The sequence below is a fragment of the Nicotiana tomentosiformis genome, chromosome 6, assembly GCF_000390325.3.
Source record: "Nicotiana tomentosiformis chromosome 6, ASM39032v3, whole genome shotgun sequence".
NCBI classification, from domain to species: Eukaryota; Viridiplantae; Streptophyta; class Magnoliopsida; order Solanales; family Solanaceae; genus Nicotiana; species Nicotiana tomentosiformis.
The window spans coordinates 93,008,357-93,021,398 of record NC_090817.1 but is presented as its reverse complement, the minus strand read 5'-3'; the positions used below and the strand labels follow the sequence as shown (position 1 = coordinate 93,021,398).

The 13,042-nt window shown below is 38.4% G+C and overlaps 2 protein-coding genes across 3 annotated transcripts; one reads left to right on the top strand and one right to left on the bottom strand.

The window, feature by feature from the left end:
* Window positions 1-309: 309 nt before the first annotated feature.
* On the top strand, window positions 310-2,209 carry LOC104102877 (cytochrome P450 89A2-like). The gene has a single exon (XM_009610722.4). It carries the CDS (start codon window positions 517-519, stop codon window positions 2,119-2,121), a length of 1,605 nt encoding a protein of 534 aa, XP_009609017.1. The 5' UTR covers window positions 310-516; the 3' UTR covers window positions 2,122-2,209.
* Window positions 2,210-2,498: 289 nt separating this feature from the next.
* Window positions 2,499-5,593, bottom strand: LOC104102878 (uncharacterized protein At5g41620-like). Of its 2 annotated transcripts, none has more exons than XM_009610723.3 (3): window positions 5,079-5,593; window positions 4,864-4,950; window positions 2,499-4,127 (listed from the first exon to the last, which is right to left on the bottom strand). In XM_009610723.3, exons 1-3 carry the CDS (start codon window positions 5,355-5,357, stop codon window positions 2,772-2,774), a joined length of 1,722 nt encoding a protein of 573 aa, XP_009609018.1. In that variant the 5' UTR covers window positions 5,358-5,593; the 3' UTR covers window positions 2,499-2,771. The 2 variants fall into 2 exon arrangements, with proteins under 2 accessions (XP_009609018.1, XP_009609019.1); XM_009610724.3 differs by having other exon boundaries at window positions 2,499-3,938.
* Between the last annotated feature and the right edge of the window lie 7,449 nt (window positions 5,594-13,042).

The following is a 13,042-nucleotide window of genomic DNA, read 5'->3' as shown; positions in this document are numbered from 1 at the left end:
TCCTTAGATTCTGTCCGGAAGTCATTTTCCAGATTGGTGGCCCGCTTGGATTGATTTGAGCAAATAAAACATGGAATTAAATAATTTATGTTTTAGAATAGAGTCGGTGGAGCCCACTTCTAGAAAGGACATGGAGTATGTCTCTAAGACAAATTTGCAGTACACTTTCAATACAATATATATTACTGAAAACGTGAAAAGGTTTTCTCAAACAATCTTAATTTTGAGCAAACGTACGTCATATTCGATCATCATCTTTTAGTTCTCAACAGTTTCAACTTAAACTATTACTCCATTTACGTACTATAATAGAACGAGACTATACACACAACGAAAAAATTAGTAATGGAAGCTATTATCATTGTCTCTTAACTTTTTTTGATTAAATTTTTTGGCTATGACAAATTCAGTACTCTCCACAAGTATAGTATATAGTATCTTTTTCGAGTACAAGTAGATGCATTCTCTTTTATATATAAGAGTGGGTGGAGAAGTGTAGATCACAAGTGGAAAATAATGGACTACTCATTGCTCATCATCATCATTACTACTCTCTGTATCTCTTTCTTCCTCAGAAAATCCAATAACCAGAAGAACAACAAGAAACACCCCCCAGGTCCCGGACCGTTTGACTTTTCGGTCATTGGCAGTTTACTATGGGGTGTTACCAATATTGAACTCATCCTCAGGGACCTTAAGGCTAAGTATGGTCCTCTCTTCAACTTAAGAATTGGAATTATATCTCGTCCTTCGATATTTGTTGCTAGCCACTCGTTAGCCTACACAGCATTAGTACAACAAGGTGCTGTTTTCTCGGACCGGCCAAAGGCTGCGCAGACCAATGTAATCATTCACAGTAGCCGCATAAACATCTCCTCCGCCCCTTACGGCCCCTTATGGCGTCTCCTCCGTCGAAACCTTACCTCTTCTATCCTTCACCCTTCCCGCACCAAGTCCTTCTCTAAGGCACGTTCTCGGGCACTGAGTGTCCTTGTTCAACAACTCCATTATCATTCTGATTCTGCCAAAGAAAATGTAATTGATCATTTTCAATATGCCACCATCTACCTTCTTGTCCTCATGTGTTTTGGGGACAAGATCGATGAGACTCAAGTTAAACGGATTAAAGATGTGCAACGAAGATGGATTGTAAGTGTGGGGCGGTTCATCAATCTCAGCTTCTTGCCAAGATGGCTTGAAAAGATAATTTTCAGAAGTCGCTGGAAAGAGCTCATCCAACTGCAACTAGAGCAAGAGAGGATCTTTATACCTCTCATCGAGGCTCGAAAGAAAGCAAAAAGTAGTAATAATTTGAATCATCATGAGGAAGAAGAAGTGATGGCTTATGTGGATACATTGCTGAATTTGGAATTGCCAAAGGAAAAGAGGAAGATTAATCATGGAGAGATTGTTAGCCTCTCCAGTGAGTTCCTCACTGCTGGCACAGATACTACGTCCACCTCATTACAATGGATTATGGCCAACTTGGTCAAATACCCTTCTATTCAGGAAAAACTATACCAAGAAATATCTGAGGTAGTAGTGCACAGAGGGAATCCGAAGCCAAAGGGATCAGTCATAGATCAGGGGGTAGTAAAAGAGGAAGATTTAGAGAAAATGCCTTACCTAAAAGCAGTGATCTTGGAAGGTCTAAGGCGGCACCCACCAGGTCACTTCCTGCAGCCCCACATGGTGAGAGAGGAAGTGGAACTCAACGGTTATGTCATCCCTAAGGATGCAACAGTCAATTTCATGATTGCAGAAATGGGTTGGGACCCATATGTTTGGGAAGATCCCTTGGATTTCAAACCAGATAGGTTCTTATTAGCGGATGGTAGTGATACAGAAGAGTTCGATATAACAGGGAGTAGAGAGATCAAGATGATACCCTTTAGTGCAGGGAGAAGAATATGTCCAGCCTATCGTTTGGCTATGCTCCATTTAGAGTACTTTGTGGCTAACTTGATCTGGCATTTTGAATGGACGACTGCGGATGGAGACAATGTGGATCTATCTGAGAAGCTGGAATTCACCGTTACAATGAAGAATCCATTGTGTGCTCGCATTCGTCCAAGAATAAATCAACTTGAATTATCTGCTAATTCTTGTTATGTAATATAGTGTGAGTTATTATGTTGTGTATTTGTTTGGTTTTCCTTTCTCATGAAGTTGTTGATGTTTCTCCAATAAGAAAGGATCAGGAAGAGAACTCAAATGTTCAATGGAGTACCTATTTAAAACCTTAAGGTCCTCAACCAAGATTAATAAACATCTAAAAATAATAATAAACTTTTAAAATCATGATATGGCCTTGTGGGGGTGCTTTATGCACGAAAGGTTTATTAGTAATAAGCTTGAGGGGGGGGGATTCAATTGAAACCCCTTCAAACCATGTAGCTCTGCCACTGTATAGTAGGACAAGCATAACAGAAGTGGACACGATGAAACACATGAAGAACACAGAAGGAGCCGATTCGATACTAGGGAACCATTAGGGCTTCAGAAAGGAAGAGAATCATATAAAGCATTGAAGAATGCATAAAGTTCACAGCAAAATGCACTTGTGGCCTCTTTGTTGCCAGGAGAACATTAGCACATTTTTGTACTGTTTATCTTGTACAAACAGCAAAAACAACATTCAGCTATTAGTTCAGACAAAGAACAACATAATTATGTCCATGTAATTATGCAATCTGTGGATCAGGAAGAGAAGCATGCCTTTTATGATGGATTCTTGAAAATGGCATTCTGGCTTTCGTTCAGGTTGCTTCCTACAAGACGGAAAAGCCCTTGCCCATCACTTTGTTAGGATCACCGGAAGAAAATCTCTGCTGACTCCAATTCTCGGTTGGACTAGAAAAGTCTTGAGAAGATGTTATTCTTGAAGCAGAAACAATATGATCTCGAAGATCCTTGATCATTTTATATCTCTCGATCTCATCTCCACAATCCTTTTTCCATGCTTGAGAAGAGAAGTCTAGTATTCCTCCATTGGTATGAAAGTTTGAGATTCCTCTATCCAAAGTGTTCACGTTTTCTTTCTCTCCCGCGGAGAATTCCCACTCAATTCCATCTGAAGTTTCCCTTTCTAAGGAAATGTTTTGTCTTGGGAATTTCTCCGAGATGGACCTCCTCTCTTTATTCTTATCAGAAATCGAAAATATTGGATCATTCTGTAAAGCAGTGCACCATTGATAGCTCTTGCCATTATCACCCATGTTTAATTCAACGGAATGAAGATCGCTATCAGCTGAATCATCTTTGTCTCCATTCTCTTCCTTATTGAGTACTTCTCCATCTCCCTTTTCTTTGTCTTGGTAATGGTGTGTGATTGGAAGTGTTTCTCTCAAACGTCTCTCAAGCTCATTGATCGTTTCAAAATTATGCGAATCACCGCCTTGTTCGTGGCCCTTTTTGGATCTCAAATAGGCTTCAAGCTCATTCCTTAACTTATCAACAACTGCATTTTTCTCCTCAAATTGATACTTGGCATCTGAAAGCTTCATTTGAACTCTTTCCTCGCGCATCACATCAGCTAGTTGAAGCATTTTCCGTTCCATCTCCACCTCTTCACTAATTTTAGCAGATTGTCTCTTCAATTCTTCCACCTCAGCTCTATCTTCTCCGAGACCTCTGGCTAAATCTTCACAGACTTGCTCCAATATCTCTCTGTCCTTCTTCTCGCCTTCAAGTTCTTTAACTGCCTTCGAAAGAGATGCCTTTGTATCCGCCAATTCTCTACCAAGCTTCTTATTTAATCTCTCAGTTTGGTTCCTCAGTTTCTTCTCTATCTTGAGCTCCCTCGCTACGGATGTAATGGCAGTATGAATGTTGTCTTGCTCTTTTATCTTCCAGGCCATCTTTTCTTCTTCAAACTTCTTCAAGAGGATATCAACTTCACTGTGGTTATATTTGTGTTCATGTATCAGTTTAGACACCTGATTACACAACCGGTCAAGCTCAGTTTTTATAGATGAGAAAAGGGATAAACATGTAGTTTTCTGCTGTTCGAGATTCCAGACATGACTTAGAACATGCAACAGCTCTTTAGATGTGGTAAGGCCATTATAAACATCCTTCAACCGTTCTCTGCTTAGAGTTTGTGCGTGATTTTGTGTCTGATCAAGCTGCATGTTCATTCTTGTATTAGCCATATATTTCAATGCAAAGTAGCTAACAGAAAGTAGCAGCAGTTGAGGGCAGTGATAGATTCGGAGTTCTTACAAAAAATATTCCACGACAGCAAAAATTCAAAATTACACCAATTCAGCGTTGGAAAACAACATATGGCCTGTCGGCTTTGATAGAACCTGAACTAGAGCCAAGTCACATGTCTGTCCCTTTGTTCATAAAATTTTTGTCTATTTCCTAAGATGAATTTTAAAGAGGCCAAGGAGCACATCCAAATTTCATTACTGTCATTTATAGTGACAAATCTTAATCGGCCCGTTTTACCTCTTTCTTTCATAGCAGATCTTTTGCACTGTTCAGATTCTCAGAATGGAAGTACCTTAGTCAGAAAAAATCAGTGGTAATCTTTTAGGCCATACAGAATGTAACCTTTGCCCCGAAATCATTCGGAACTACGTGCAAATAGAGCACTTAAAAAGAGAAGTGAAGTGGAAACTTTGGATAAGGTACCGCGACAACTTCGCCTCAATTTCAAGCAAGTTAGGTCAGCTATATGAATCTTCACTAACTATGTTGATCCCAATATTTATATGAATCCTCCCTAATCAAGTCGCTCCAATATTTAAAATCCAATACTTTGGATAAGGTGATGCGACTAAACCACTATATAAAACAGCTCCTAATTCTGATTAACAATGGATTAATATTTTTAAGGAATAATAGAATGAGTACCTCCATAAAGCAACCATTTTGGAGACAGAAATCAGCCTTCATAAGTTTTCTTCTTCTACGACTACCCACTTCGGATCGCTCCATTCTCTGCAAAATTCAAGAGATAAAATACACGGTAGTGAGGAAAAAACCACAATATGCAGAACTCAAAGCTACATAGTGTTCCAAGAAAATGACCAACAAGAACCAATTTTCCTAGCAAAATTAGCACTCACCTCAGAAACAGGGGCATGAAACGGATCAGAGAATTGCAGAGCTACTGAACCCAATTTAGATGACTTCAAAATTCTTTCTTTTTTAACCAATTCAACATCATTCCTTTCCTCCAAATCCTCATTCACTTTAGAAGCAGCAACTCCATTAATTTCCCGGAGAGTGGCTGCCAGTTTTCTTGCTGAAACTGACAAGTCTTTATTTTTATTAGAGCCCTTTGTTTGCATAAACTTGTAGTTCGAATTATCTTTCTGCAGGGAAGGTGATTTTAATGAGTTCATTTTCCACTATGGAACTGGTGTACGTACTGCTTCACCCTCCTTAATTTCTTCCCCAATTTCTTTTAGGCTTAACAAATGTGGGGTTTCATCAAGCTGGCAACTTTTTCTTGAATTTTTTTGGGAAGGGAAATCAAGTATTACAAGTGTTAAAGTTACCAGTCAAAAAGAGGGAAGAAGAGAAGTGAGAAATATGTTAGGGAAGAAATAATGGAGTCTTGAACGTACCCCTTTTAGGCTTTTGCGCATTTCGAAAGAATGATTGGCATGCAAATCAGAGCCCTTAAATATTCGCCTTTGCATGTACGGTCACACTTCTTTAGTTATAACAAGTAAAAGCTAAGTTTTCGTTTAGAATCGATTTTTTAAGTTATATTTTATTTTTCTATAACAGTTTTTTACCTGTACAGCAATAACTAAGTTTATAACAGAATATTTTTTGTAAAATTACCTCTCTATAATAACCATATAGAATCTTTAAGATTACCAATAAAAATTCTAAAAATATGCACACAATCTTTGCCGGTTCACAAAGTTTCTATTTTGCATAAAACATAAAATTTGAAGATTTGCACATATTGGACAAATGTCAAAAAATATTTAGGTAGAAAATTTAATTGTTAAGCTCTTAGACTGTCTTCAATGAAAGCTATTGGATGCCTTTTTGCTGAAAATTTGGATACGAATATTCACGAATTCAAGCGTTATATCACTAGTAAGAGAATGAAATTTACGAAACAAGCTACAATTATAAAGTTTTTTCATTAATCTTGAAAGAATTTGTTTTTCTAAGTAGCTTTAAATGTGTGCCTTAGATTTTAAATCTGTATACATTTAGTTATGAATTTATTAATAATATATTAGCTTTCTTCAATATTTAGCTAGTAAAATATGCATATCTTTGAGATTTTAAATTTGAATAATTTTATTATCTTTTATATGTAACATTCTAAAAGGAAAAATAATTGATATTTGGATAATTTTTATCTATAATGGCCACAAAATATTTAAACAGCAAATGCTATTATAGGTGTATAACAACCATTTACTATAAAAATAAAAAAAATATTGAAACAAACGAGGCTGTTATAGAGGGCTGACTGTATAATCGGAAAAGAACGTGGAATAGTCTAGTGGTCGACATATTTGCACTGGCCTATATATTGTGAAATCATCTCCGACTAAGTGAATATTTATAACATTATTTATAAGTGGAGTACTTATGAACAAATTTCATTATCCACCAATAATACCAAAACTATCTATTGAAACCGGAGAAAACTCATTTTCCATGTTATTTCTCATCCAAACTTTTTATAAGATCATGGATTTAAATACAATAACAACCAACTCAGTAAATTTTTACAAGTGGAGTTTGAGAAATATAGAATATAAGTCGTTTACCCCTACCTTTGAGGCCAGAGATCCTTTTTTTTATAGACTCTCAACCAAAAAAATATGAATTTAAATATAACTTTTTAAAAAAGGTGAATTAAGATGTTAGGTTGAGTGAGGAGTCCATCGCACTTGTTGTTTCTTTTATGACAATGAGTCCGAACTTAGTATTATTATATGAGTTTGACTAATATTTGTTGACACTAAAAAGAATGTTTACACTATAAAGTAACCTTCAGCCGTTACAATTTGTAAACCTGGTAGTTTTAAAAAAATTGTATGCGTCGATGTACATAAATTAAATTATTATTATAGTAGTATTTTCTAGTGAATTGTTAGTTCAAGTCCTATACAATCAGGGGCGGAGTTAGTATTGTGGCTCAGGATTCGGCGAACCCAGTAACTTTGGTTCAATTCTTGTATTTATCTTGAAAAATTCATTAATTAGATATAAATTAATAATTTAGAACTCAGTAACTTAAAAGGCTTAGAATACTGAACTCATAAATTTGAAATTCTGGCTTTGCCTCTGTATACAATAGATGTGGCTGCCTTCGCTGTAAAAAAAAATTACAACCGCCCTTGGTATAAAAACTTATGTTCCAACTCATTTACTAGCTAACCATTTTTCTTCGATCAAGTATAATAGTTGCTTGAAAAGAAAATAGTATCTTTAAATCTGTATTCATATTACTCGTACCGAAGATTGAATGCAATTGTAGCCGTTGCTGATAACTTAAATTGGCAAGATTTTCTGAAAAGAAGGAAGGGCCCCATTTAACGGCTTAAAATGTTACGGATATTGGCGAGAATTTAGAAAATTTCTCACGAAACACCAACATTCAGTAATTGGTGGCGGTCGTCTAACATACGTCTCCCCACATGATCACGGGTGTCCAATGTTTATATCAAATTATACTAATTTACTATAATTAAGTTATAGTAAATTATAATAAAAATATGTATTAGTTAACTATGATTTAATGATATATGTGAAGTGAAGGAAAATAATTGTTTTCCACAATTTTTTACACATGTAAATAGCTAATAGCACCCATATTTATAATAGTACGAAAATTACTTTAACTCAAATAGAAAAATTATGCCCTATATAAATTTAACTACAAATTCTTTTTAGACATGAATTAAATAAACTAGCAAATATGAAGTTCTAAATAATTTAGATTTCCTACTACAACTTTAAACTAGTTTTTCAACATTCTCCCATAATTTAAAGTTGTATAAGTGTGACTTTTTTATTTTTGCGTTTGGGGCACGCGCCTCCGATTTTCACTTGTTGATGCACTACTCATCAACCTTCAATTGTTGAAGAACTTTCTCTTCAATCTTCAATTGTTGGAGCACTGTCTATTTAACCTTCCAATTGTTGAAGCATTTTCTTTTCAACTTTCAATTGTTATAGCATTTTCTCTCCAACTTAATTGTTGAAATGTAATGACCTGATCGGTCGTTTTGAGCTCTACGTGTCATTCGGTTGTTTGAGGCCATGAACAGCTTCACTTCGAGTACTATGACTTGTACGCGTGGTCGGGATTTGATTTCGGAAAGTTCGGAGTTGATTTGAAAAGAAAATTCTAATTTTGGAAGCTTTAAGTTAGAGGAATTGAGTAAGGTGTGATTTTTGAGTAAACGACCTCGAAATCAATATTTGAAGGTTCTGACAGGTTCGTATAATGATTTTGAACTTGGGCGTATGTCCAAATCGGGTTTTGGATGACCCGGGAGCGTTTTGGAGCCTATTATGGAAGGATGGCATTTCGAAAGAATTTCATAAATTTGGGCTGAAGTGTATTTCAATGTTATCGATGTTCGTTTGGGATTTCGAGTCTGGGAATAGCTCTGTATGGTGATTCTGGTATTGGGAGCGCGTCCGAAAGTGGATTCGGAGGTCCGTAGGTCATTTTGGGGTCATTTGACAAAAGTTAGAAATCTGAAGGTTTATGAAAAGTTTGGCCGGGAGTGGACTTTTTGATATCGTGGTCGGATTTCGATTTCGGAAGTTAGAGTAGGTCTGTAATGTCGAATGTGATTTGTGTGTAAAATTTGAAGTCAATCGGATGTGATTTGATAGGTTTCGGCATCAAATGTAGAAGTTTCAAGTTCTAAAGTTCATTAAGCTGGAATCGGGGTGTGATTCATGATTTCGATGTTGTTTGATGCGATTTGAGGCCTCGAGCAAGTTTGTGTTATGTTATGGGATAGGTTGGTGTGATTGGACGGGGTCCCAGGGGCCTCGGGTGTGTTTCGGGGTGGTTTCGGATCGAATTTGGATAAAAAGTTGTTGTTAGTTTGCTGGTGCTGGTGTTTCTTTCGCGAACGCAAGTGAAGGGGCGCGATCGCGAAGAAGGATTCATGGGCTGGTGATTTTTGCCCTACGTGAAGGCGGTGATGGGCCTGCGAACGCGTAGGTGGGCCTGGCAGTGCTACGTAGGTGGGCCTGGCGGAGGCCCAACCGCGAACGCTAAGAGGAGATGAGAGACCGGGGCCTGGAGCAGTTGGCCTTCGCGAACGCGAAGGGTGGTGGTCTCAAATGTTCACGAACGCGACCAAGATGATGCGAACACGAAGAGGAAATTGGAGGCAGTGTTTCTTTGGCCTTCGCGATCACGATGGTCTTTCCGCGAACGCGAAGGAGGTCGCCTAGGTAGTGAGGTTTTAAAAACGGGAGTTTGGTCATTTTCATTTCATTTTCCTCCATGGGAGCCGGCCTAGGAGCGACTTTGGAGCACCACTTTCATCACCAAGCATGAGGTAAGTGATTTCTACCACTTGTGAGTTAAATATACAAATTTAGGCTTGAAAATTCATAAAAAAATTTAGAAATTTGAGGTTTTGATAAAAAACCTAGAAATTGGTATTCTTAGATTTTGATCACGAATTTGGTCATGAAATTGAGAATAAATTATATATTTGAGTTCGTAGTGCTATGGGTAGTGCTTGTCTTCGAACATTTTCAAAATTCGGGCACGTGGGCCCTAGAGTTGCTCTAACGATTTTTCGAGCGGAGTTAAAAATTATTATAAATTAATTAATTATGAGTATTAGAGTATATTTTGATTGGGTTGCATCTTAATTGACTAGTTTTGGATCGGCGGTCACCGGTTTGAGGTGTTAGGGCGGTGTTGGAGCCGGTTTTAGAACGTCGGAGTGAGGTAAGTCTCTTGTCTAACTCTGTGAGGGAGAAACTACCCTGAGGTGGACTACGTACGCACGAGGTGACAAGAGTCCGTACGTAGTTTGATTCATGTTATTGTCCGGGTAGCCTTAGATTCACACCATGATGTACTTGTACTATAGGGATTATCCTTGCTTGTTTAATTCCTTATTTTACATTTCTACTTGATACTAGACTTGCTATTGTAGAGACTTCACAATTTCACGATTAGTCACCGAATAACTTTACTCCTCCTACGGCATGTTTCCGTGATATATATATACTTCATTGAAAGGTTTTTGTTAAAGAAATTACAACTCACAAGTTTATTCGTGAATGGGGTCAAGGACCCGTCAAAGCTTCTTATTCTAATGGGATCGGGTTGTTCGCCTCGGCAGGATTATGTATTTCACTCTTATGGGATCGGGCCGATCGCCTCGGCAGAATTTATGTACCACACTCTCATGGGAGCGGGTCGTTCACCTCAGCAGTTTAATAGATGCATCTATGGTTAGTGACGTTCGACCCTTGGCAGTTCACAGTTTAAATAGTTATGTTGGATCAGGTCGTACACCTCGGCATTTCCTATATCATATCCTCGTGGAATCGTGCGTAATATTTGGCAAGAAGCCAGTGATTCTGTGAGTTTTTCCGATTTGAGTTATGACAATCCATCTAATGAGATCCGCTATATCTATATATATGCTCCGGTTAAGGAGGGAATTTCTAATTGAGAGCTTGAGTTCCTCGTAAAGAGAGGGATCTGTACCACGTGAATTATACTTGTTTATCTCATTTATTTACTCTACCTCATATTTACTTACCTCTTTATTGTTCCTGATGTTATTGGACCACTATTGAGTGTCGATGTCGACCCCTCGTCACTACTCCTCCGGAGTTAGGCTAGATACTTACTGGGTACACGTTGATTATGTACTCATACTATACTTGCTGCACATTTTTGTGCAGGTATATATGTGACTAGTGGCCTTGTGAGAGCACAGGCGAGTATGCATGCGGGGACTTACGTGAGCTGCATTCCATATTACGACCCGCAGTCGGCAGAGTCTTCTTTAGAGTATTTATATTTCTCCTGTCCAAATTTGTATTTCGGACAGATGTTATATTTTATTTTACATTCCTAGTTGATGCTCGTGCACTTGTGACACCGTATTTTGGGGTGATTATGGGTTGTTTTGTATTGAAATTGTTAAAAATATTATTATTTACACTGTGAATTTCATCTTTTACTATTTAATTGAAGGAAAATATCACTTCAAAAATATTAAAATGAGAACCAAATTAAGTATTTATTTTTGGCTTGCCTGAAAGCGATGTCCGGCGCCATCACGACCTTTAATGGATTTTGGGTCGTGACAATATGGTATCAGAGCACTAGGTTCACTTAGGTCTCACGAATCTTGGGCGAGTCTAGTAGAGTCTTGCGTATCGGTACGGAGACGTCTGTACTTATCTTCGAGAGGCTACAGGATTGTTAGGAGCACTTCCCTTTCTTGATTCCTCATCGTGCGATTTGATTCCTTTGAGGCTTATGCCTTTATATCCTTCCTACTCATTCTTATACGATGTTCAGCGCTCGTGTCATTTGGGCATCGAGGAGTTATAGTTGTACTACATACGTGGGCAGGATGTTTCTCCCTACGCATTCGAGCAAGTTATTATTGTCTTCTTGCGGAAGGGTGTTCTGTTATTTCGGCTCAGTAGCTGTATTTCTGATGGTTTTGAGGCTATGCGCAGATTGCCATGGTGTTTGTAAGTTGTTATCGCACTGTAATGAAGTAATGGTAGGGTAATTGTTTATGTGTCGAGGTCGTGAATGACTTGAAATGAGGTTTTTCTCAGTGCATGATTCAGAGGTTCAGCATTTTATTCTGAGCAGAGGAAAGGCAATCGGACTATGAATGTTCAGGTTTGGGATAATGGAATAACGAGACTTGGTATTTTCGAGCGTGATGGAATTCTTAATTGTGATGTGGTGCCATCGTCCTTGTTGAACAAGTTAAGGTTTGCCAGTATTATGGTCTTCATCAATTTGCCTTTGGGGCAAGGTAGTGCGAAATGGTGTCGGAGAAGCGGTTGTCGGAAATAACGGAGTGTAGCGGGATCGGAATCGAATTGGTACTTCTAGTATTGATGGCTCGAGAAAGATGATCTTCTAAGAGGTTTAGAGTTGGTGGCGACACATGTGTTCGGATATTACAGAGATAGATTCGGGTTTGGAGCAACAATTGGGCACTGAAGGACGAGGAAGTATACGTGGGAGGTGTCTTGCGGTGGTTGAATTGTTAGGAGGTCAAGTGTGAAAAGTAGAAGTCGAGGAGTTGCTTAAAGGATAGGGTTTGACCAAAGTGGAAGAGTGGCAGAGTAGCATATGGGTTTCGTGGTAGGATAGCCGCACGCCTTGAGGGAAGCTTAGAGCAATTTGGGAATCGTGATGGGCAGTGACTATGACCATGGATTTTATTTGGATGCAACATGACTTCGAGTTTGGAATGCGTTGTTAGATTTTTAGCTCATATCAATAGGGAAAAAGAAACCCCGGCGGGTCCCAAGGTTATGTAATTGTAACTTCAAGCTAAGTGGGAGAGCCCTACCGTCTATGATTAGATTGCATAGTTGTCAACTTGTGAGGTTTTTGATTATCGGTGTATTGGGGGGGAGGGGTTTATTACGACTAAGGAAAGAAAATGTCAGTAGTAATTTGAGTAAAGGATTTGAGGAATGTGTGTTATCTTTGACCTTATCGGTTCATGTTCAGGTTTTGGGAAGACCTAGGGTCTATGCTTCGTGTGGATGTGATGTATAAGGAGAGGAATTCAGCCGGTTGCTTCTTTGAGAGGGTGTTCATGTGCTAGCAGGGCCTTGGAGTTTGATTATATTCGGGGACAAGTCAGAGTGGGTGACTCTCAACAATGGTCCTAGTAGGTTCAAAATTTAAGGTGCGGTGCCTAAGGATTTCGAGCCCGTGGTATGGTTAAGTATCGAGTTTTGGCAGCAGATTATGGAAAAGGGGACTTGGAATGTTCTATGTTGTCTACAGTCTGCGGTGCAGCATTGGAGGAATGGGAGAAAATAACTTCGGATTCATGGAAGAATT

Coding starts and splice junctions, on each gene's coding strand:
- LOC104102878 (XM_009610723.3), bottom strand. CDS start 5,357: ATGAACTCATTAAAATCACCTTCCCTGCAGAAAGATAATTCGAACTAC. Junction 4,951..5,078: donor TTCATGCCCCTGTTTCTGAG/GTGAGTGCTAAT, acceptor TGAATTTTGCAG/AGAATGGAGCGATCCGAAGT. Junction 4,128..4,863: donor AAAATGGTTGCTTTATGGAG/GTACTCATTCTA, acceptor ATGAACATGCAG/CTTGATCAGACACAAAATCA.
- LOC104102877 (XM_009610722.4), top strand. CDS start 517: ATGGACTACTCATTGCTCATCATCATCATTACTACTCTCTGTATCTCT.